General features: G+C 39.8%; 1 protein-coding gene across 4 annotated transcripts in view; it reads right to left on the bottom strand.

The window, feature by feature from the left end:
• Positions 1-16274, bottom strand: part of myo16 (myosin XVI) — a 101687-nt gene extending 85413 nt beyond the window's left edge. For all 4 annotated transcript variants that reach the window (XR_002292838.2, XR_002292839.2, XM_020713268.2 and 1 more), the window contains exons 1-2: positions 13516-16274; positions 7478-7747 (exon numbers count right to left, since the gene is read on the bottom strand). Coding sequence is in view for 2 of the 4 variants with exons in the window: in XM_020713268.2 (XP_020568927.1) it covers positions 7478-7747; positions 13516-13543 (298 nt within the window). In the remaining 2 variants the exon portion in view is untranslated. The remainder of the gene's footprint in view (positions 1-7477; positions 7748-13515) is intronic.
• Between the last annotated feature and the right edge of the window lie 9770 nt (positions 16275-26044).

Here is a 26044-nt window from a genome sequence, read left to right as displayed (position 1 = left end):
AATGTTATTATGAAAAACACAAATAATTTGGAGATCACAAAAAAGAGTGATTTAAAAGCAGGAACATTTCCTCACAGAGTTTATTCGAATTAGTTCAAAGGCACAATATTATTCAAATAAAGTCTACACTCAATATTTATATTTCATAGCACTGGTGTTTTATGCATGCCCCTGCCTCAGATGTCTCTGTTGCTTATGAAGGCTGTGTTGCAAAAGTACCACACAAGCCTGAAATGATTAGCTTCTCTTGCTTCACTCCCTTAACAGTGGGGTGCAAATTGGAGCTGGAGAACCTGAGCTGTGCACAATGGATTTAAACACCTTAATCAATAAATAGATACTCAACTTTGTCTGTGTGCATGCTCTGACAAATGCAGAGAATGTACCTGCACTGTACCATATGTCCGGTGATTACACCTACTGAACAGACGGGCACATAGCAGAGAAGGGAAGCACAGGATAATTACTGCAGGGATCTGAGCACTATTGCATTGACAGTACCTTGCTTTTTCTGGCTTGGTTTACCCTCCCTGCTGAGGAGAATAGAAATTGGATGATTTCTAGCCAGTGGAGAAATATTTGAAGTTTGAACTGAGGAAAATGAAGAAAAAAGTCAGAAGCATAACAAAGACATTAGGATTGATTCTCCAGGGATCGAGAGTGTTATTCTGGGCCATCCACCAAGCAGCTGTTGAGATCACTTTCCTCTCGGCTCGATGGATTCTTTAAAGAGACAATAGACCAGGGCTGAACACTCCTGGTCACTGAGATCCTGTTATTCTGCTTTCACTCTTTTGATAAATGGGATTAGTTTTTTTTCATTGTAGGACGGACTAAACTCCCCTTACCCAGATAAACAGAAGTATAGAAGGGATTTCAGAAGATAAGTTGGATGGAAGATTTCAAAAACCTGAGATGTGCACCTTATGTCTTAGTCTTACGGGTGGAAAGAGGCTGTCTGCGGAAAAAAATGGCCAAACCTGTATGGTGTACGCAGGTGGCCCGCACAAAATTTTAAGATCGCAGATCACTCAAAATGTTCAAATGTTTTTCTTTAGGCATGCTGCAGGCGACATGTCAAGCACTTCTACAACACGCAAGGGTAAGTAAGGTTCATAAATAGGGGAGACACAGGCATGTCAAATGGATTGTTCATTTTTTCAACCCCTTCAAACTGTGCGCTCTGCACATGAGGCCTGCGAGTGCTGATCAAGTGATAGGTGTGCGCTCCTTGCACACTAATTGCTCGCAGCCTGACTGTAAGACATGACAAAAGTAGTTAATCAGTGCATACATATAGGCATCCTATGGGCACTTTGATGTCACACGCACACCCCGTGTGCAGCATTTGCGCATGGTCAATAAAGGGCCAGTATGAGCACTTCACTAACAAACTAGTGTGGTGTAAGGACACCTTACGACAACATCACCCATATATCATAATTCTGTGCAACTTACATTAGCCTTACAAATACTTCACGATACACACCACACACATGACAATGGTACAATCCATTGTCATGACGTCCCTTAAGGTGGCTGTCATGACAATGGTACATTCCATTTTCATGACGGCCTTTAAGGTGACTGCATGAGCCTCAAAGAAACTGCAAGACATACCTGCGCTCTGACCCCTCTCAGGCCTGGACAAGCCAAAAACCCGTAGGGGTCAACAAACGGAACTGTACTGGTACAGTTCCGTTTGTAATCAAGGACTGCTTCTGATAGCATCATGATTCAGGGATTACAAATTTCAGCAGCTGTTTTACCCGCATCTGGGATAGATATTTAAAGGAACGCTTTTTGGCCAGATGTCAAACTGTAACTGAAACAGATGTTCATCAAAATGAAGATGAAAGACAAGGTGTTTCTTGCTTACGTAGAGCCAATGGGCTGTGTTGTTATTGGATTTTTTTGCTTCAACTGTGGTGAACCGGATACTTTCAACCTAAATGTCTGTTGTGTTTCAGAACTCTTCCTTTTTACTTTTTACTTTGCTTCTTCTTATCTCAGTTTTCTTTATTTTACTGCCCATTTAGGCAGAAAAGATTGAGGGTACAATATTTTGTGACTTTGTGTTCATGTAAAACACATGTACACAATCACTTAATTAAAGTTTGTGCAAACGCAAGCTAGCTCACTAAAACACACCTCTGTTAGAGCGACTCCAGCCTTCAATCCAACCTTTTCATTTATCTCTTTCCTTGAGTCAATTTTGATCATCTTTTTTCCCCTTCATAATTGCAACTTCCACAATTATGTGCTGCTGTGATTGGTTTTCATTAAATCTTTTATTAATCATCGCCATCTGGAGAGCATAATTCTGATAATTAATGGCAGTAATGCAAAATTACTGCAAAATATCTTTGAGTTAGCCAAAAGGCATTTAGCTGAGTGTATCTGTTTCCTAACAGCTCAACAGTGTCATTTCACACTTCACTCTTCAAAAGATCAGTAAAATGAAGTTTATGACAACAATAGAGGCAAAGCTCAGATTAATCAATACATTTGTTGGTATTTTATCTAAAAGGAGGAAGTACATTTATATATTTTTAAATATTTGGTTTACTTGGATCCACAGACATAAATCCTCTGAAAGGAACAAGCAAAGGAGATGTACAATATGAGTGAGTCACAGAGTCCTCCATAAATAAATGCGCCCCGCATGCACCCCTCCATTTGTTCAAGCTTGATTTAGTTTTTGCCTTTGACTCCAGCAGAAAAATAAAATCTCTTTTAGTGGTGGAAAAACAGCCTTTCAGGAACTAGGAAAATCAGTTCCAAGCCCCAAAAGTCACAGCATTTTTTGTTGTTGTAGCATTTCATACACCATCCGATGCATTAACTTACACAACTGCCATGCACCTGTTAAAAATGGGCGACTTGTTTAAGTCACCACATTGATTCTGGTAAAAAAAAAAAAAGATCCCAATTGTCCCTTTTCCACCCTGCTGTTGCTTGACCCAGCCTTCAGTCAGTTAGAGTAGAAAATGCCTCTGTCTTTGTTAAGGTTCATTATCACTGTACCAACCTAAAGTTAGACGGGGCTTGGGCAGAGCAGCAGAGGGGGAAGTGATTTGTGCTAAGCCAAAGAAAGCTGTTTTCAGTCTGGTCCTTCCAAAGGGACACCAGCTGCTCCTATAGACACCAGCTGAATCTCAAAGGGAGTGAGGGAGCAGAGATTAACACACTGACCTGCAAGAAACTGCTGGCAAGGCTGGAACAGAGATGTCCGTTCAGCTGAGGAAAAGACTTGCATTTGCTGTCGTCACAGATGAAAAGATAGGAGCACAAACATCAAGTAGATGTGTGTGAGTTCCTCCTTAAACTCTGTGAGTTTCTTGACAGAATGGTCGTATAACTTTAACACAAAGTGTATTTTACCTTTGAACAAGATGTCAATTCTCAGAGGCTGAGTTGAAGACAAGATATGGTCTGTGAGCATGAGGTGATGTCTTTTATCTTCAAGTGAATGACCAATTGTTTAAATGAACTGGTTCTTAATCAGCCCTGGGATGGAGTGGCGAACCTTCCAGGGTGCACCTCACCTTTCCCTAACAGTGGCTGGGAAAGGCTTCAGAATGGATTTAACACATTTGGAAATTGGATGGATGGATGGATAGAGAGATGATTTTTGAACAAGAATCATAAATATTTTAACTGTTGCTTGGCTGGTGCTTTATTGCCCTTCTGTCAAGCCTCCTTGTGCTGCTTTTTTACATTGAATGTGATTTGTACGCCTGGTGCCTCTCTTTGCTAATTTGCTAATCAACGCTTGTCCAAAAATGTTCATAAACTTGACGCTCCTGAGGTTTTTGACCTCGTTGGGACATGGAAGCATTAAATATACATCTCATATACAGTCAATACATGGAAGGCATGGGTGATGCTGAAAGATCAAGTTGATTTACTTTGAAGAGCTCTACAAAAGCGTCAGTAAACACATGACCATGTCTGGGTTTTTGAGATAGTTCAGAGACTCTCCCAGTACGGTGAGGTTCAACGTCTAATGCAGGAGCTGCGTCTCAATGACGGATGCTTTCAGCGATACTTCTGTCTTTCTGTGACCCTGTTTGACAACTTGCTGTCCTGCATCAGTCCGAAGAGGAACAAACAAGCATAAAATTAGAAGACCTTTTTTATCTCGATACAAATAAGGAAAATGACATAAAGTTCAGGAGGAGAACAATCACCTGCTGATCATCAACATGTTGAGGGTCAAAACTGTATTTTTGATTGGTTAGTGCAACGCAAATTCTTTGGCAAAGTTCCGATATTAGAAACTCTGAAAACGCTGCACCGCAATGCCTGAGACATGCTTTATGAAGGACTGTTGCACCGCGTCTGACACTTAAATCGCGTCTGTACAGTGACTCAATGTTGAAACTGTCGTGTGAATCATGTTCCATGGAATGTAGCCTTTTGTGCATTTATGAGAAGGTTTGGAGGCTGGATAAACAAAACCATTTTAGATTATTTCAGAGGTATAAAGAAAATCTCTTTGGATATCTTGGAAATCTTTTTTAAATGTAGCACTAGTCTGAATACACCCAAGCGGGTTCTGGTACAGGACCAGGAACCACTCTTGAACCCATCTTTTGAGGGAGTCTTGGTTCGATTCCAATCGGACCGAGCTCCGGTTCACTCTGAGATTCCTCAATCTTAATTGGCTCCATGCTCAGGCTGGAACAAAAGGACCAAAACCTCAACCTTGGCCAGGCATTATTGGTTGTAAACAGAGTAGGAAGGAGGCAACCATGACAATGAGTCACAGCATCTCATTAAAAGCATTGGTTCGGAAGAAAAATGTCTGGGTGAAAGGCAATCTGAATACAGATTAAACATAAGGTTCAGGATTGAATCCGGATCAAATTAAGGGTCCGGACTCAGTCCTGACGTAGAGACTTTTCCAGTCTGAATACACCATTTATGTTATGGAAGATGCAGTATTTAGCTTGTGACTTACAACTAAGAAGAACATTTTCAGCTTTAATTATTTTCATCTTGTGAAGGAAAAAAACAGGTTCAATATGTAGAGGTGACACTGGATCAATGTTTTTCCCTATTTTCTTATGTTAGAATTAGAAAACCCAATATGCCTATTAATCTATTAATACAGCACACTAAGTTGCTGGGACACCACACAAACTCTTGCTTTTTCTGGGTTTCTGTCTGATTCCACCATCTATCCCTCAACCACTTTCCGAAAAAGGCCCTTATCCCAAACACACGTTGGGCCCTTAATGCTGCCAATAAGCTGTCCGGTCTGTCTTTAAGAAAGCATGGGTTCTGTAAAATCCCTGCACTTGCCTGTCAGTTAGAGAGATTACGGCGATTGGCTGTGAAGCGTAGATAATGAGCTTTAGACGTTCATGTGACATTAACTGTGTCACTTTTAATGCATGGTGGTTTTAGATTAATTAAAGCAGAAATTCATAAAAACAACATTTGCAGAGTTGGCTTAAAGTGTTATTTCATAAAAAACTGTATTGTGGAGTAATGGGGATCATAAGTGAATCTGCAGCTCAGAAAAAAATAAATAAAACTTTGACAAAAAACAGAGACGTTGCTGCTTTGTCACTTTCAGCATAAAAATAGCACAAAACAAAAGTCCAGGTAACGTTTAATCTATTTTTTTGTCCGTTTGTGGGCACTTTCACAATCTTATCTGTTCTGACTGACAACAATAAAGTGTTTAAAAAGCTAAAGCTTGAAGCAGAAATAAAGTTTCCCAGTTTGCTTTGCTTCACATTTAATGTTAAAACATGCTAAAATGTGACAGAGATGTCACATTGCAACTTTAAAGTCCAAAATGACTAAAAACCAGAAAATGACATTAATGACTTTGCTGTGGGGATCTGCCATCAGGAGGACTTCATGGACCCCATGAGCACACCAGGTTTAGGTTTGAATCACCACAGCGGCTTTGTGATTGCTTATTACCTGCAGTGCATATAAGTCCATTTGTTTATTTTTTTTATTTTGTCCTTTCCCTCTTGTCAGAAAATACGAGTAAAAGTTTGTCTCCGCATGCAGAGGATTCTATAGGAACCAAATCTTTAGAAAGTAAACAGACCCATGTTTCTTGTTCTTCTTGTAAGAAAAACAACCGGATCAAGAAAAAATTTCAATGGCAAAATAATACGAGCCCACATCATGCTTTTGTTAAGACTTTCAGACTAAACTAAATCGATATATATATATGTATATATATATATATGTATGTATGTATATATATATATATATGTATGTATATATATATTCATTCATCTTCTTTTACCGTTTATTCCCTTTTTTTGGGGTCACGGGGTTGCCGGAGCCTATCCCGGCCACTTGGGCGTAGGCAAGGGATGCCCTGGACTGGTCGCCAGTCTGTCGCAGGGTAGAATATCCTCAATCACACATCCATTCACTCTCACACTCACACCTATGGACAATTTAGAGTTGCCAATCAACCTATTAAGCATATTTTTGGATGGTGGGAGGAAGCCGGAGATCCCGGAGAAAACCCACACGTGCACGGGGAGAACATGCAAACTCCACACAGAAAGGTCCCCCATTGATGTTGTGTTTTTCATGTCCCCCAGCCGGGACTTGAACCGGGGGCCTTCTTGCTGTGAGGCAAGAGCGCTAACCACTGCGCCACCGTGCGTATATATACATACATACATACATACATACATACATACATACATACATACATACATACATACATACATACATACATACATACATATATATATATATATATATATATATATATATATATATATATATATATATATATATATATATATATATATATATATATATATAAATACATTACCTTTGGAACACTTAAGAACATTTTTTAAATGAAATATTTGGCAGTTCATTTTCCCCCCAGGAAGTAAGAAGACTGGATCTCTGAGGCATCGCCTTTCTCTCCGTGTGGGTGCCGTCCATTTCATGAAGCCAACCTAGACCTGGCCTCGGCAGTGTGTCTGCGTTTCGCTCACGAAATCAAACAACATCTGAACTTTTGCAAAGATGGGTGTGCATCTTTTCCTCATGATGTCATAACGCCAGATCCCACCAGAATCCCAATCCAGCTCAAACTCGTTTTCATGGATTTGGAGGGGCTGGTGTTTAGAGCTCAGGTTTTTAAGATATTGTGTGAAGATGCAGGAATGGAGCAAAATACGGCTTTATGGTTGTTGTTGTTGTTTTTTTTGTTTTTTGTTTTTGAGGAACGAACATTATAAATCACTTAAAAGTTCAAAAAAGTTTATTTTGCATGATATAAACCCTTTTAAGAAAATGTTTCATTGACTAAAAAGTTTTTCTAAAAGTTTGAATTCTTTGCAAAACCATTTTTTTACCCATTTGGTAGATTTTTATTTTCTTATTTAAAGCAAAATTTTAGGAATATTTGACTTGTTGTTGCATATGTGCTGCCATTCAGCTGTCCCCATGAGCTCCAAACACACATACACACCTTCTTTGTCATGATGATGTATGATGGCGTCCTGTAAAACATCAGCAGGTCTGAAGCGGACACGGTTCCTCTTGCAAAGAGTGGCTGGAGCTCGAACTTTGGTTCCAGCTTGCTGCCTCTGGAGGCTCCTCTCTCTCTCGTAGTACGCTCGGATTTGGTCACAGCGCATCCTTCTGACCAGCCGCTGGCGCTGGCCAGTGGGGAGAGACTCCAGCAGACACTGGTCGATCTCCATGTTCTGGCGGAAGACGTTACATAGTTGGAAACAACCTGGGCAAAGACAAAAACAAGCGAGGATGACGAGGAGGTTTGGCGGTTTCAACCTGATCTGTGAAGAAAAGCAGCTGAAGAGAAATGAAGGTCGTTGAGGGAAAAGACTGCAGTGCATGATGAAACACACCGACACTGACAGTTACCTCCAGGCAGGCACCGTGCATCTGTTATTGTCTTGTGCGCTCTCATATGATCGTCAGCAGTTTGTGTTCGGGCAGCCATTTAGCATATTTACAGGGTGCTTTGCCCTGAGGTGGGCATCACTGCATTTTACGGCTTGTTTTCTCTAATCCTGACAGAGTGTAGCAATTCTCCAGACTGTGCATGATCTAACCGGCCCTCGGTGGAGCTCCATAAAACATATCTTGTCTCGAGGTTGATGTTGGGACGATTATTGCCTATTTAGACCACAGATGTATCGTCCCTGAGCAGCAGGTGGACTAGAACTGCAGCCCCCAGGATCTCGCCAGCAAAAGTCAAGAGAGATAAAAACGGAAAAACAGAAGACAAGTGTGTTGAATGAGAATTAAAATTGATGGACCTCAGTATTTTGACAAATCCAGGTCACAGGCACGCCAAAAAATGATGAAAATCCAAAGAAAACGATGTCTATGTTCTGGTTTTGGCTCTCAGACTTGTCTTTTTGTCCATGTTGTCTGCACTTCTCATCTCTTGAACAGCCTCTTACTATCTTTTCCTTTGAGGCTTCTGGGTTTTGTACATATTATATTGTAATAAATTCTCCCCTAAGCATTTTGTGACTTCGCTGCATCTCAATTTGACTCTTTGTCAGTTCATTAGGTGAAAAGTTTTGTTTTGACACTGCTGAAGGATGGAGCATTGTCAAACATTTTTCTCACTTATCGGACACATTTTATATATAAAAGTTTGCAAAAATGTTAAAATCACATTGTCTATCATTGAAAACACGAAAGCGAGGTAACTTTCACAGTTTGGACTTTAAGATAATTTGTTCTCTTGACAGCAATGATGAACTAAACTCGATTACATGCAGCGTCATTAAATCTTACTTTGTTCTAAGAAAAGTCTCTTGTGAGACATTAGGAAGCCTCTAACACAGCAGAATGAGACTAAATGAAATAAAAAGGAAAAAGTGGGAACTTCTTGGTGATTTATATTGTTACTAAAATTGAAAGAAGCACAAAACATTTGCAGCAGTGTTTCTGCCAACACTAAGAGCTTAGCATGTTTGGATGTTGTGAATGAATCTTTTGATATGTTGTGATGTTGTATTATATAGTAAGTGTTTGTATACATACTTTGTGTTATATTTTGTGTGTACTTTTTAAATCATGGCCAGGGGGATTTGGCTAATTCTGGCTTTTCAAAAATTTGTAATTGTGTGTGTTTTGTTTTCTCTTTCTTTTTTGAACATGATACTTAGCAATATTTCTGAATTTCTTATACAACTGAAAGTGTGTCTGTAATGGATTTGTGTGGAATATGTATGTGTAGGATGAGCAACAAAGCTGTGTATGTGGGCTGGACCCATGAAAATATTGCTCCTTTTTTAAGCTGCTGGAAGCCCCCAGTGTTAGCTCTGAGTTAGCATCATCTTAAAACAAAAAAAAAGAAAAAAGAAAAACACTATAGCAGGCAGGCTTTGACAGATTATTGAACAATATTCCCAACACCTCTCTGTTCAATCAATCTAGAGCAGATGCCAAAAAGCCAATCTCCTACTGCAAGGAGGCCTGCCATGACTAGCATGCACCGTTTTGCTTTATTCGCTCTGGATATACTGGATATACTGAGGTTGCATAGAATGGCAGCTGCCACTCTAATATAAAGCCTTGTCACCCATACTGCCACCCGAACCGGCAACCACAAATTCAACAAATAATCATGGAAAATCAGACATTCAAATTTGTAAATCTCTGATGCTTGACTGCTTTGAATGCTAATGTCACAGCCACCCAAGACTACTTTGTGCTCCAACCAAGTGGTGCATAATGGTGCAGAAAAGACAGAAAGCAGCACCACAGACTAGAAAAACCACCAAACAACACCATACTGACAAATAGCTTGTTGCTGCGAGCTGAGATGCTGATGTTATTAACAATTTTATTAATAATTAAAAAAAACGCGTTCTGCCATTTTTACATGTGATGTTAGCACACATATGATACGATCTGTGAAAACTAGAAAAGTCCTTATCACTATGGTGAGAAAAACTGTTAAAGACCCTCTCTGATGAAAATGGTGCTTTCTGTGTTTTTAACAGGTTCCTATAGTTTTTTTCTGAAGACAGAGAACATATATAAAGAAAATTAAGCTCAACATTGCATTTCTGAGTATTTTATTTTGTAATTCAAATTGTGAATCAGAGGTACACGAAAAAATACAATTGGAAAAAGATTGCATTTGTGACATAGAAAATACACTATGCGGATCACAAAATCCCTGCTCAGCTCCATTCTGATGCATCCACTTGTAGACGACTAGATCCACGTGTGTCTTTGTTTTCCTCATCCAAGCTGGAATCTGCCTCAAAACTGTACTGCTGGATAGATCCAACATTTTTCCCCGTTGCAATTGCACCGATAATGTTACATCGGGGATGTGAGGGGCTGTGAACTAGCAGGAGTAAGTGCATAAAGAGATGCCTCAGTTATGGATGATGGGAAGGGGAGGTGGGGTTGCTTTGTGTCAACAGTTCCACCAACAATTCAGAGGTGAATTTCTAATGAACTACTGCCACTGCAGAAACATTTTTGGGTTAAACAGCATAATCATAATAGAACAAAAAAAACAACACTCAGAACGCTTTGAAAATATATCAAAAGGTGATCTAAGTTAGTCTTTAGGAAGTTTTATTTCACTCACTTGAGTGAAGAATATGATTTGTGTATTATTTTGACCTATGGTGTGTTGTTTATTTTTTTACCACTGTGAGGCGTTTGGAGAACATGGGTCATTTTTTATGTTAAATAAAGCAAGACTAACTTTTTTGAGCCATAGGGAGTCTCTCTCTTGCTGAAAAAACTGATAACTGTTTGGTTCTGAACAAATATGCCAGGATGCCAAAGCAGATTTTTGCCTTCATCACCTTTTCCTTCTGGAGTTCATCAACAAAAACACTGTAAAGTTGTTCTAAGCCCAAAGTGGGAGTATTTTTTCTGCAAAACACCCAGGTGCTAAACTGAACATATTGACACACGAATAAAGGGGGGACAGTTTCCAAATTCCAGACACAAAATCTTCAAGATGAATTTGTAAGTTTAGCTTAAGCTATTATCTGAAAAGGCTTTTTTTTTCACCTTATGCCACAAAGCAAAGCTGTCATGTGTTGTTGGATCCCTTCGGGAGACTTTTGTCCCTCCTGGCACCAGTGTGAAATTTCATTCCACATCCTTGCTTTAAACAGAGATCAACACATGCAGGAGTGAAAAGTTACACATCAAAAGATCTTTTCAGCAGTCCCCCAATAGACTTCACATGAGCTCGACGTCCATCTGCAGGCTCTGAAGTCTGCTTAAGTGAGATCTTTATCTGAGGTTTTTTTTATCTGAGGTTTCACTGAAACACCTGCCTGATCGATCCTGCAGCACTTTTAAAGACAATCCATCTCTGTCCTCTGCTCTGGTTATGAATACAAAAGCAGAAATATAAATATTGTCAGACTTGAGGAGTGAAAGTTCATGATTACATTGTTCAGGCAGAAGACCCACACGTAGTAAAACCACAAAAACGCACAACACACTGTCATTGCGTTACTGTGATAGGAAAATAAAGCAAGAAAAGCATATAAGCTTGACGACTGTGATTCTCTTTTTGTGATGCGGATATGAGGCTGTGCATCTTGCCCATCCTTTCAAATGCCCCTGCAGTTGGAGGGATAGCAAGAAGCCGGAGGGGTTGGGGAAGAATTCGGATTCGGCCTAACAGTTTCGCCTACAATTCAGAGGTGAATTCCGAATGAACTTCTGCCGCTCTGCAGAAACTATGTCCTAGAAAGCTATAGTTTTATTTGTTTAGTATTATTTTGGCTAAGAAATGGCATAATAGTAACTAAAAGACCACTGAGAATGTTTTGAAATTAAAATCGATTTGATTCAAATTCGATCTAATAGAAAGCAGATCGGAGAGGTACTTTAAGGTTTTGAAGAAATTGTTGAAATAAATAAATAAAACTGTCTGGCTTCGCTCTGAAACATGGACACCTGTTGGCCAACTAAAGCCACGACAACTAATTATGTAATGTCTAAAGCGTTTGTCAACTAAAACACAGAACAATAAAGAAATGCTTGTCAGATTTTAAAAGTTGCATCAATAAAGTAACTTAACTGCATCAAAAGGATGATGTAAAACCAAAAGTGGCAAAAAATCTTTTTAGTAAAAAGGAAAAAAAATGCAACAGAGAACAATTTTATTTAATTTCAGCCTCACTGCTTTCCTCTACACAAAACAAAAGAAAAGTGATAAACAACATTAAAATGTAATGCTTACTTTATGAACATTTTTCTTTTAACTGAAGTATTTATGATCTGTTGTAAGGTACAAGTACAGGACGCCTCGCACTTCCACCTCACACATGGAGATGGTGGAGACGGTCTCCATCTTTGCCTGTGCTGGGACCGTTTTGTGATTAACACTTTACCCTGCACTATAGTCCCACACCTGCATCAGCTCTGAAAAACACCTCCAAGGCAGCAGAATCCTGCAAACTCGCTGCACATGTGAAAAATCTCAACAATGGTGTGACTGGACTCGCATGAATCAGGACACTAAAGGTCTGACTTGAAAATGCAGTCAACTATATCATGTTGCCTTCTGTTTGATCATTTTTATGGGACTGTGCACATTTGTAATTTACTGACATTTGAATGTTCTATAGTTTCATAAAAAAAGTGTGCAGACATTGATGTCAAACTGAACTGAAAAACACACTAATCCTACTCATTTTTGCACACAATTTGCTTGAGAGCTTTGAGAAGAGATTTCCCAGCAGGGCGTCATGGCTGCAGTGATGCCCTGCATGTACATTTCATTTCCATTTACATGCTAAATCAATGAGGATTGGCTGTGATCTAATGAATGGAAAGTGATAAAAAGTAGAAAAAATTAAGAAAGAAAATAGAGACAAAGAGCAGAGATATTCCTTTTCCTGCCATGTGACTTATCTAATGTAAATGTTATTCCATACAGGCGTCTGCTAATAGCACAGACAGTGCTGCAGGTGCCTATAATTTATCAAATAAAGGTGCAGAGACAGGATGTAAGACATGTTTAATATACAGAATATAGAAGGGAGAGGAAGGAACAGATTTGGAGGGAAATTCTTAGCATTCTGCTTCTTCTTCATCAAAAAAGTCATGCATTTGTCATCTTTCAGAGCTTTGTTAATTCCTGACATAACAGCATCCCCCTTGTTTCTGTGGCTTCACTCTTTGCAACACATTTTCCTCATGACACTCGCTCCATCCTCACCTCATCTCCATTTTCCACTTCTGCCTCTCCCTCCTGCTCTCCAGTCCTCCTCTCAATCACCCTCAGTTTTCCTTCCATCTGTCCCCTTCTCTCAGAAATGTCTATCCCTCTCTGCTGCTTTCCTCGCATGTGACATCTCTGCATCCTGTCTTTTTTTTTTTTCCCCGGCTACCTGCCGCATTCACCGGTCAACTTCACCCATCTGCAGCAGCTCTCTGCAGCACACACACCCACCTAGGGCACAGACACACAAGGTGCAAAATGGCATAAGTAAGAAAGCATGCAGGAAAACAGCATCTAAAAAGGCTACTTACAACATTTAATAAAATGGTAGTGAGACATCTTCTGAGTTGACCAGGAGTCCAGCAGTCAGGCGGAAAGGCTGTCAGGCAGGCGGTAAGCAGCTACAGGTTCCAGAACGACTAACTAACGCAGAGCTTGTTACCGGCACAATGCATTATTAAACCGGCTTGGTGCATGTTACTCAAACTCGGTTCCCCTGTCTGCATTATTCACCAGCCACTCTGGTTGCAGCTCATGCAGCCTCACACAAACACACACACACACACACATGAACGCCTGCCTTTGGTCAGCGCAGGGGAACTGCGGCTTCCTCCTCAGCTCTCCTCAGACAGGTTAGCACTGTCTAATGTCCTCCCAGCCACAGCCAACACACGTGTGCGACTGGCGTCACTGACTGATAACCGGCTCATCCTCCTCCTGCTCAAACACACCCCCATGACGCAATGCTTTCATTCTCCTTCCTCACTGCTGCTCTGATTTTTTTTCCTTTCTTTTTAACCCCCCACACATAGACGCAAAGATGAATACCGATGCTTTGCTGTAAGCTCTGCTCCAGAAGGGCAACGAGGCAAGCATTCATTCTGCTTTGTAATTGTTTGTAGGCAAAAGAACAAAATATTTTCTCGAAGCACATAATGGAGAATACAATGATGGAGGAGAGAGGGATGCAGCGCGGGAAGATTATTTGGAGGGAACAGACAGACGGAGAAAACGCTGCTGCAGTGCGGTTTTCTGTGCAGGTTAAGTGCTCATCGTTGATGGTAATGCTCCCAAATTCACAGATGAGTCTGACGAGACAGCAAATGCAGACACTCATAATGAAGCAATGTGAAGGACGATCCTAATGACATCATGCCTCACAGCTAATCTCAAGATTTCTTTGAATAGTAGTCTTCACAGGAACGCTATGAAACACAACAATAAGCAAACTAATTTGATCGGGCAGCGGTGTGTTACTAAAGCCACATTAGTTTTAGCAAACTGCGGCACGATGCCTCCACTTGTGCGGGTAATAAAGCACGCTCCGTCTGCATGAGAGAGTGGGAGCTTTGATTCGCCCGGCTGCTGTCAAAAATGTGTAGAGATGGAAAGAGAGAAGATGAGAAGCTCGGTGGGTTTCAGTGCTGGTGAACAATGGAGAAGCTTGAAGGAGAATGAGAGCAGGACAAAGTGGTGTGCATACGTGTGCGCATGTGTGTTTAGATACTAAAGAATGTCCCGTCATTGGAAATCAGGTCAAATCACGCCAAATGTTTTTGCTGCACGCCACATTTTATGTGAGATCAGTTTGTAAAATTATGCAAGTGTGTGTTTCTGCCTGCATGTTTGTGCCATTTGCCAACATTTCACTCTGACTCTCACACAGCTTAACACATTTTCACAGGCTGAAAACATCAAGTGATGCTTTTTTTTGTCTTGTTCTTACAGGTAGTGTAATATTTTTGGGCGAGGATAATGCAGAGAGCCTTCTGTATTAATGCCATTCCCTGTGACATTCTGACCTCGCTGCAGTAGATCTGAATGTCATGTTTTTACTTTAAATGTCAGTTTGCATGAATGCTTTGTGAAGTCACGTAATGCATACTTGCGTTCATATGTGTGTGTGTATATATACATATTTATATGTATATATATATTATAATTTTTTTACCTAATGACTTGACCTGTAATTACATAGAATGCAATTAGCATGTCTGGGGCATCCAGTTTTAATGTGAAGTCGATGTACATCACTATCGGAGGTCCAGCGGCCTGTTTTGAGCGTCGGGCGTCGTGTCATGATTTGGGCATCCCAGCATGTCAACAGTTTAAATATCTGAACTTTGGTGAAGAAGAAGCATCGTGTCGATCAATCAAGAGCTTCGGCCTATGAGGTGCTGACGACGTGATCAGCAGGTGGAGTCCAAAACCAACATGTTGGAGTGGATCTTTCTCCTCCTAAACTTTATCATATGTTTCTAATTTGAATGAGGAAAATCTTACTAAGTTCCTTTAATTTAATAGATTTTTTTTTCCTCCTGGGACTAATGTAAAACTGCAAACTTGGTCACAGAGAGATGGGAGTACCGCTGAAAGCAACCGTCACCCAAATGCAGCTCCAGCAGTAGATGGTGAAGCTCATCGTACTGGGTGAGTCTCTAAATGATCTCATGACCCCCAGACATGGAGACATGATTACAGACGCTTTTGTGGAGCTCTTCAAATTAGATAAACCTGATCTCTCAGCCTCATCCATGTCTTCCATGCATTGACTGTATGAGATATACAGACATACAGTCAAAGCTCCCATATAGTGATGAGACTGAGAGCTTTGAACAGTAGCTCCTCCCACACGCGGTAGAATCATCACATTTATGATTACAGTTTCAGAAGAGCATGGAGCAGCGAATTTTCTGTGCGTCAAAACAGAGGTGGAGGAGGTGAATTTGCAGCGGAGATCACGTGATTAAAATATCTTGCAGGGCATATAAGTCTGTGTCGCCTTCTATGAAGGAGTGCAAAATTCTTCTGATTGGATGCTCGGATTTACAGAAAAAGCAGATGTGACATACTTTCTGACACACCTATCATTCTGCTGCACTTTTCCTGATGTGTGGAGCAAACCTGTGGGATGATTTCCATAATTTTAGGCTGGAATGTGTGCCACTGTGACTGCATCCAATGTAATTAACCACACCAATAGGACATCCTGGCTTTTGCAGGGATATTTTGTGGCTCATCCAAAGGCACTTTGCATGTTCGGCAGTGATGCATTATAAATGAAAGGAGACCTCCTCCAATTAATAATTCATTTTGTGTGATATATTTATACAAATATTATTTATTTTACAAGGCACATTTAGAAGTCTGAATGTATTTGCATGCGTGATGTTGCCACACAAACAAAGAGGTAAAGCACAGGAAGAAAACTGCTACTTTAATTATTCCTCTACAACAGGGGTCGGGAACCTATGGCTCGCGAGCCATATATGGCTCTTTTGATGGTCACATGTGGCTCGCAGACAAATCTTTAATTATAGTTTTTTTTTTTCATTAGACCAGTCCTTCTCGGGCGCGATGCGATGCCAGAGGCGCGCAGTAGTAGCAGTGCTTAGAGAGAGAAATCTGCGCCAGCGCTATCAGTTACTATTATCTATTATTTCACAGAGTTTGTACCAGCTGGAAACCTGTGAATTGACGTGCATAAAACTACGCGCTCCCGTCTCTGAGAAAGAGCGCGCAGATGCGGGGACGGGATGTGTGAGGGAGAAAGCAGGGGGGTGGGGCTGAGGTGTTGTGGGGACAGGCAGCAGGTGAATCGCGCAGGGATTGTAAAAACGTAAAACCCGCTTCCCGTCACTCACTGCAGCGTGTGAGTGTGTGTTTGGCTCCCCGTCTGCATGTGAGGAGTCTTTGTCACATCTACAGAACATTCAGACCTACGATCACGTTTAAAGTCTCAACGCCTGAACGAAGCAGAAACTCACCACGTATCAACCAGACTAGACCATCAACAAAACTACCACGAGAAATACTCATCATTTATTAGCAACAGAATAACAATATTAAAAAGAATCCACAGACTTATTGTACTTTAAAAATGTTGAAATTAAATCAAATGCACACATTCATTTGTATATTTAGTTTTAAACAAATTGTCGCGGACTGAGTTGGATGGCTGTTGGGCCGCGTTAAAAGTTCTGGAGTTCATTGAACGCGTCAAGCAGAGCTCTGATTGGCCCTCAGTTCTGTCGCTCAGCCTGTTGTTAGGTAGTTTGGACCAATGGGGTTCAGCTATGGGCCGAATAAGGGAAATGGGAGGGCTGCAGCGGGAGGGGGGAATATAAAGTTGGGAGAAGCGCTCTCGTGTCGGCGGGAGAGATTCAGGAGTTGCTGAATTAATTGAACGACGTTTGTTGCGGTCTGCAGTAATCGGAATAAAGAACTTTAAAAGAGGTTAAGTCTCCGTGCCTCAGTGTGGGGAAGGGACACTACATTATTGTATGGCTCTTTCGAAATTACATTTCAAAATATGTGGCATTTATGGCTCTCTTGGCCAAAAAGGTTCCCGACCCCTGCTCTACAACCTTCAGCTTTACATAACCTCAGTTAAGCTTTAGCTAGAAAAAAGCATCTAATCAAATGGGAGTTTTGGTCTCAACCAATATGCATTTTTCTTTCAAGGTCAGTTCTTTCAAAGAAAATTTTATGGACATAGAAAATAATCAAACATCTTGGTAAATACAAAAAAAAGTGTTTTTCAGCTCCAATGGCCACTTCTTCCTGTTGCTAATTTCTCTCTTCTGTAACGAAACCGTAACAAAAAAAGTGTCCCCTTTGGGTTTTTCCATCTGCATTACAGCAAAAGGGTATTCTTAGTAAAAATAAAAACAAAGGAAAAGTCATGCATTTAACAATTTGGTATGCAGTGAAGAAGGGAAATCAGTTTTTTTACATAATGGCACTGTAATGGGAGGAGAAAATTGCAGCAGCTGTTGGAATCATTGTAGAGTTTTTTTTTTTTTACTTTAATTCATTTTCACTTTTTTTTAAATAAATACTTTAATAATGTTTCAAATAAAAACCTTTAATCTGGTAGGGTACTTTAATTTTTCTTGGTATCCCATCCACTTTAAAAAAAAAAAAAAAAATACAACCCTACAAAACAAAACTATTTCCAATGCTAGTGTTACTTTTTTATTTCAATTTTTTTGAAATACATGAAAATTAAAGATGTAAGGGGCGTCTAGAAAATTTGTATAAACATTCGTCACTTCAAACATTCAAATGAAAATGAGATTCTTCTGTTGTGGGGGGGCCACCTTCAGTCAAATGTCATTTCAGACACTCAGAATGTCATTTCAGACACTCAGGGGGGGGGGGGGGGTCCTAGTGAATGACCTGCAAAGTGCTGGAATTTCAGACAAATTTTCCAGAATTTCTTCATCAAATTTTGACATAAAATGTAACAAAATGATGTTTTCCCTTCCATATTTCAAAACATCATTTGGTTTGTAACAGTATCATGTTAACTTCAGTTGCTATGGAAATGGGAAGCTTTGAGATAAGGCCATAAGATCTTTATCAGCTCCACACATATGAAAATATTTGATGTTGTGTTGCCATGTGTCAAAAGTCAGAACTCTGTATCCCCCTCTGGTCACTGCCAGGAGCAGTCCCCAGAGTTTTAACCCCACTACACCTCCCAGCAACCCCAGCGCACACTTCCTGGATGTTGCACACCTGAGCCCCACTCAGTGTGAAGTATTGTTTGTGCCACCCTGCCTTTCTTACCAACTATTTCCTGACCCTGTATCTGACTCTGTTTGCCTGCCTCAACTCTTGCCTGGTTCCTGACTACACCTATCTCTCCTCTGATGATCTTATGCCTGCTATTGACCCCTGTCTGCCTGACCTTGATTTAGCTTTGTGGACTTTTAGCCGAGCTAACAAACCTGCTGCATTTGAATCCAGCCGTCTGCCTGCTCTTGTGACACCGTACCTTTTTACCACGATGTTGGATACAAATGTGACTTTTTTTGTAAAGAGAAGTGTGTTAAATGCAAACATATATTGCCTGCTTTCGTCTGAAAGCAGGACAGATGGCAAAATAATTTTTCCCAGCAAAAAATAATAATAAAAGTTTCCTGAACAGAATGTAGATGTAAGAAAATATAAAAGCATATAAAGCATTTTTGCACATTTGTTTCAGATGATAATTGGAGTATTTCTGTTAAAAATGCACAAAAAAATATTTTTTTTTCCAAATTCTGCTTTTGAAGTTGAGGGGAAATGCAGCATAAATAAAGAAATAAAGTGGAAAGATAGAAGTGTCTGTAGAGGTTGAATATGTCTGCTCTAAACAAGGTCTGTAATACAACATCGTGCCAAAACTCTAAACACACGTCTGAAAGAGATTTTTGAGCTGAAACATGATCAAATACTTATGTATTTGGTATTATTCTATTTGTGGGACTAAGTTTATCCTTAATAACTTGAAAAAAATGGCTTTGAGGCAAATGCTGACCAACAGATCATGAAATAACAAATTGCAAACCTCTGCGCCTTCATGCTTGAACTTTTGAGATGAACTGCTGAGCTTAAGCAGACTAATCTAGAACAATTATAAACACTTATTTTTTTTAAATTAACTCGACTGATTATGTTTTCTTGATGCCAAAACATAATCTGTTAGATTAAAATCACACTTTGTTGTCAGTTCATCTGTTTTGTGTAGTTGAACCTGTGTTTGCAGGAGCCAGATCGTGATCTGTTGACCGTTTTAATAACTTTGAGAACTAAGATGACTGCAAGAACATTGCTGTTAAAATCTACAGCAAAGCAACTTTCTGTGTATGTTAGGCTTGTTCGTTTGTCAGAGGTGTGGAAACCTATGAGTACTGTCGCAAGAAAATATAGCTTAAACATAAAAAACCTTAAACACAACACTGACTTATTTCAACATCAGCAGGAAGGTCAGTCCTCCGCAAAATTAGTCGGAATTGACCATTTATGAGATTCACATACATCCACATGGTAAAAACAGACAAAAAAAACTTTAAATCTTCAGTCTTTTTTTGGAAGTTCACTGTGACACAACAAAAACCAAAAGTAAATTCGAAGGAAACTGGATGTGAACCATAAATCAACAAAAGTGGCCACACAGAAGCTGGAAAACATGCTTCACTGTGGACTCTACAGCAGACAGATCAGCCAAAACTCCTCTAATTTTGCAATTCAAGATTCCACAGAAGTATAAAAAGAGAAAATAAAGAGGTTGGTTGGTAATTACTTAGAACAAAACATCTGTGACACCATCTAATCTGCGTCTTGCTGGACAGATTCAGCTCATACCTGCAGACGTTCTAACCACACGAGGGGAGAGAACAGCTGTCAAGACAATAGAAAAGACAAATTAAATAAATTAGGAAACGTGATGAAGGCAGAAAAGACAAGAGAGCTGTAAAAATTAACACGCCAGTTTCTCTGCTTTTATTGGTTAAGTGAGTTCTCCTTCCCCCCTGCTCTCTAAATGACTTTTTTTCCCTCCTCTTAACCGCTTGAATTCCTCAAACTGAAAGAGTCTGCCTTTGTTTGTCCTTCACTTCCCTCCTCTGACTCTCAGCTCCAAGCTGCCGGCACACAGTGGACTAGACTGGATGCAGGCGAGTCTCGGTGAGAACCAATCAATACCTCAACAAATGAAAGAACAGCTCAAGTCAGCATGTAACAAATCTGAGTGGAGCAACACTCCATGGTGTCTTTCCTGCCTTTTGTTGTGTCCCCCTGATGACTGAGGATGAACCAATAGACTGCTGCCTGACACAGAAACACAACTTCAGCTTTTAACCCACATTTTGTCCTCAGCTTTTGCAACCCTGCTGAGAGCAGTTTATCTATTGTAAAAGCATTTCCAGTGTTCTTTTAATCATAATTATGCAATAAAAAAAAACCTGTGTTGTTATTTTGGACAGAGTTTGTGCAGCGCAAAAGGAGTTCATCCAAAACCTGCCTCTGGGTTGTGAACGTGGAAGAAAGCCTTCGCTTTCTCCCACTAGCTTCCAGCCTCTCACAACCTCACGTTAACATCAGCGGAGCAACACAAATGGCGAGCAAAATTGGAGCTATCCAGCCGTCCAGTTTTGAGCCAGAAGGCAGCTCAGATGAGGAAAGTAAAGACGTTAAAGCAAATATTTGTCTGGAAGTGGACGCATTCAAATGGAGCAGAGTAGGGAGATTCTGGCCCACCTTTTCAGTTGCTGCATCGCAGCTGAGACTTTTTCAAACTTCCTTTTTTTTAGTCTGTCCCCGATTCACCCCAGTTTGAATAAATAAGTACTCAGAAATGCAGCTTTAAGATGTTAAAAACACCAAAAAGATTCACTAAAGTGCTGTTGTGTTTAGAAGCACATACATATCTTGCATGTTGCACACATTTCAAATGAAGGACTTATGCATTTGAAACTGTCTTAGACTGCTAAAGATTTGGTGGTTAGACTGGGGGGAAATGCAATAAAGAAACACATTTAACATACATAAAAACATAACCTGAAGTGGATTGAAGGATTTGAGTTTACATTTGTTGTGAAACAAGTGTTTCTACCCAAAACCATGAATGACTTTATGCTCATGAATTGATGTATAATCTTGTAAAATAACAGAATTTATAATTGCACCAGCTCGCAATGAAAAAACAAAAAAAAATTGGAGAAAGTGCAGTGGATCAAATGTAAGTCACACAAATGGACTCATAACATGCTGTGATACCCCAACTCATCTGCTTAGAACATCCCATGCTTTAGATACGACTTTGGTAAATATTCTGCTAATCTTTCAAAAATGCGCCTTTTTAACCAATACTAGTAGAGTCACAGTAAAGCTGAGACAAATAAGGATATCCTAGTGAATTAAACTCTTAAAAAAAAGGGTTGTATTTTTTTAGCCATGATATGTACCTCGCTGGGATAAACTTATGATCAAATTCCGAGAAATCATTCTAATGATTAACCCAACTTAAAGCCATCAAGATGTCTTTTTTTGAGTTCTCAGAAGTCGCTGAAAGTTGACTTTACATAGACATTATTGAATGTGTTCCCCTTGTGCATCAATAATGTGTGCATCTTCACCCAATGGAGCCAATATGACATGTTAAAGTCGTCCACACCTAGATCAGATCCCCACCAGGTTGCTGACATAAACGACACTCCATCTCATCTGAAACAATCTCCAATAGGACTGAGATCGGGTAATTTCACTGACCATGGCAGTATCAATGTTGTCCTTTGCTCAAAACATGAAGGACAACTCTTGCTGTATGTGGGCAGGTATCATTGGGTTAAAATTGGAATACCTGGTCTGCGTTGTCTCAAACTTGGTATTTTTACTCTTTGAAGGGTCAAAGCATCATCATCATCGCAGTCCGGCGATGTTGGAATGTATATTTCTAGACACTTACAAAATCAAGCCAGTATCAAATTTACAATGGCGATCAACAATCAAATAAATTCAACTTCCTGATTGAGGAGCTTCAATGCAAAGTCAGCAAACTGCTTCTGATTTTTTTAAATAATTTTTGTAACTACAAACATAGCAAATCTTTTAAATTTTCATTTCTACAGTATGACAGAATATAACTGGAGTTTAAAAATAAAAGAGAAAGGAAAAACATGAATTCCACCAACATTGCAGTATTTTACACACGGCGCAGGCTGACCTAGTTTGAATTGTACATTTACTTTCATTGATAAAAAAAAAAGAAAAACTTGTTTGCTCAGTTTTGTTCTCCGAATAAAGAGATTTCAGTAAAAAAGACCAGTGACTATCTGACCCACTTGTGCCCCCAACCATGTCGTCCAAAAAGCTGGCAGCCTTCCACTCAAGCTTTGAGCCGAGCTTTTAAAGACTCAGGAGGAGTGCCAACGCGGCTTTAGGTTATCTGCTCTGAGCCCCTCAACATCCACTCTCGCCAACCCTCCAAATGCACGCCAGGTTACGAGGGCTACACACACGAGAAAAACAACAACCTACACATTTTCTACATTTGTAGTATATTTTTCTTTATTTCTCTCCGACAAAACAGCAAAAAAAAAAATCCTACACCCTCTCATCTTTCATAAGTTTGTCTGCTCTTTTTCTTATAATTGATGTCAAAGACTTCAATTAAAACTCTTGTGTGTGCATATGTAGATATATTTGTTATTCTCTATTCAAATTTCATATATATATCTATATGTTTTATTTTTTTTAACTGAAGCTCTGACATAAGCGCAAACAAATGTTATGTAAAAAATAACATTGTAGCTGCAATCACATCTGCAATTACAATATGTAGTGCATTCTGAAAGTAGGATATTTTTTCCAATATCGCTGATTAACTTTGTGAAAGATACCATTAACTAGTTCCTCCAGCTGTATTAAGGAGTGATGCTTTCCATAATAGCATAAAGATAAATCCTTTAAGCGCGTTGTCATCTGTTACATCCTCATCCTCACTTGAGATCCTCCGTTTTCGCCGTTATTTCCTGCTCCTGTACTTTTCAACACCAAGGCCTTTGTTCAGAGGGGGTCGGCCAAGGTCGGTTTTCTCATTTATCACCAAAGAAAGGTCAAGTGGGTGGTCAATAAAACTTGTCACTGCAAAGGAGGAGCACCCTAAGACTATATGGAACTAACTCCTACTTTAACTGTAAAACGAAACAAGAAAAGTGGCCAAGTTATTAAAAGGTTAACCAAAAATTATCAACTTACTAAATTTAATAACAACTTATACATGAGATAATAGTACTGATCCATTAGGAGAGTATTTCCTACAACACATGCATCTTTTTTCCATACAGAAACCTGTTTTTGACTGATCAACTGTTCATTCTTGACCAAATACTCTCACATTCCTCCACAAGGAGCATCTCGCGGTATATTTAGCCCCCCTGACAACTGCATGCCATATCTGCCTCCTTTCATTCCTAGTGACACGGCAAGAGCTGTGTTCGAAACAATCACGCACATGTCCTCTTCTCATGCTTTCCTTTACATGCTGTTGAACCCCCAAGCCACACGTACGAGCAAAAGCCTCCCCATCACTCACCCTCCGGACTCACCGCCACCGTTAGAACACACCAGAACCTTGCCAGAGAAGGAAACACCAGCGTGGCGAGGAATGTGTCTGCCTGGCGAAAATCCAGTGAGAGTCATCTCCCCCGTGCTCCACCACCAAATCAATTTCACACTCCCTCACCTCCCCGCCACTCTGATGTCATTCATTCATCTCCTTTCCCGTAACCATGGCAACCCAACCGCTTCTAGCTGTACATTCTAATTAAACTGTCTTTTTTTTTTTCTTCTTCCAGAATACTCCCCCCCATCTTCAGACCCTGGCGAGCCCAGCCCATTTACTCCATCCAGCCTTGCAAACAGTCACCTAGCTCCTATAATCTAAAAAGCGTGACCGACCGAGCTTCTGCAGATGACAAAGGAATGAGGGAAAAACCCAAAACAAGTCAGACAACAGGGAGTTCCAAAAAAGTTTGCAAAATAAAAATCCAGTTCAGACAACAGCAAAAAAAGCTTTAGAGCAAAAAGAGACATCTTTGTTGTTACTCCTTATGCTCACAAGTCCAAAGCATGCAGTGTGGAATAGGGTGTTAAATACTTAATGACTGCCGCCATCATTATTATGCTGCTTTCCCTGCTCATAATTTCTACACTGACCTTGGATGTGGAAAAAAGAAGTTGCCTCTGATTATAGTTTTTACCCGTTTGTGAGCTTTCCTTTGCTCTGCAAGCATCCAGAAAGTCCTTTCTCCAGTGTATCCACAGGGTCAAGATGTTTCTCTATTTCCTCCTGCAGTTTCCTTTAGCTGCTGGGCTTCTCTCCACCCTGCTGCTTTCAAACTCTAAACGCATCTACTACACCCTCTCATCTCCAATTGGTAAAAAAAAAAAAAAAAGGATCAAACAACACAAGGAGAGAAATGTGTGAGCCAAGAATAGATCAACTAACGACAACACTAAAGCTCTCTTCAGGATTGCATAATGAAGTAAAACACACTGTAAAGCTTGCACATATATAAGCAAAACACGTAATATTATAATGACAGCAAAATATATATGTTCATTTTTGTGTACAATTATTTATTTTCTATATTTTAAAAACAACAGCATCACAAATTGCTTTTATCCCTGTTTTTTTTTTGTTGTGCAGCTCTAATATCTTTCTGTCAAATAGTGAATTTGGAAATTATACTATAGTTTGGTTTATTTGTTTAAAAAAAAACGTAACCTAAAATGGCACCAATATGTTTTTATTTATAATTAATATTTACTGTAGATTGCTGTGCTTTTCCTCTGAAAAATCCTTCCATCTGTTTGCATCAGTCCTGGTCCAACATGGATAATCTCTTTGTTTATTCAACACATAAATAAGTATTTTCTTTTTCAAGCAAAGAAATAATAATAAAAACTTTTTTTTTCTCATTTATCGGCCGTTCATGAAACATTTTCCAAAGGTGTTTTTTCCTCTACAACCCGCAAATCTGTATAAATTGAGTTAAGGTGAAATTTAAGGTGTGGTTTCATGAAAAAAACAGACTACGGTTTCATTTACATGCAAATCGGCATCTCCAACATTCAGCTGTTGGGTTTCACTCAGAGATAAGGAAGACGTGGAGAAATGAAATGTTGTGGGGTCATATTTTCAGTGGTCTTTTTTTTTCCCGCATAAACTCGCTTCGCTTCATGAGTTAATCTTTCTGCAAATGCAGTGAAATTTAGTATTTTTGAAGAACTAAGAAAGTGAGGGAACAACTTCAAAGAGTAAAAAGTTTAATGATACTAAAAAGCTCTGCTGGCACTGGTGGATGTTATTCCAATGGACTTGACTGTAGGTTGTTGATGTATGTGGACCCATTGGCTCTGAAAATGAGGCATTTGTTTCACTTATTGTCACCTAAAGAGGTAAAGGGGATGGCTGTGGTGCAGTGGTATGGCAGTCTAATCGGAATATTGCAGGTTTGATTCCCGCCTTATTGAAATGTGCTCGGGCAAGACACTGACCCCCACTTT

The sequence above is a fragment of the Oryzias latipes genome, chromosome 21, assembly GCF_002234675.1.
Source record: "Oryzias latipes chromosome 21, ASM223467v1".
Classification (NCBI taxonomy): domain Eukaryota; kingdom Metazoa; phylum Chordata; class Actinopteri; order Beloniformes; family Adrianichthyidae; genus Oryzias; species Oryzias latipes.
This window is presented reverse-complemented; position numbering and strand designations above follow the sequence as displayed.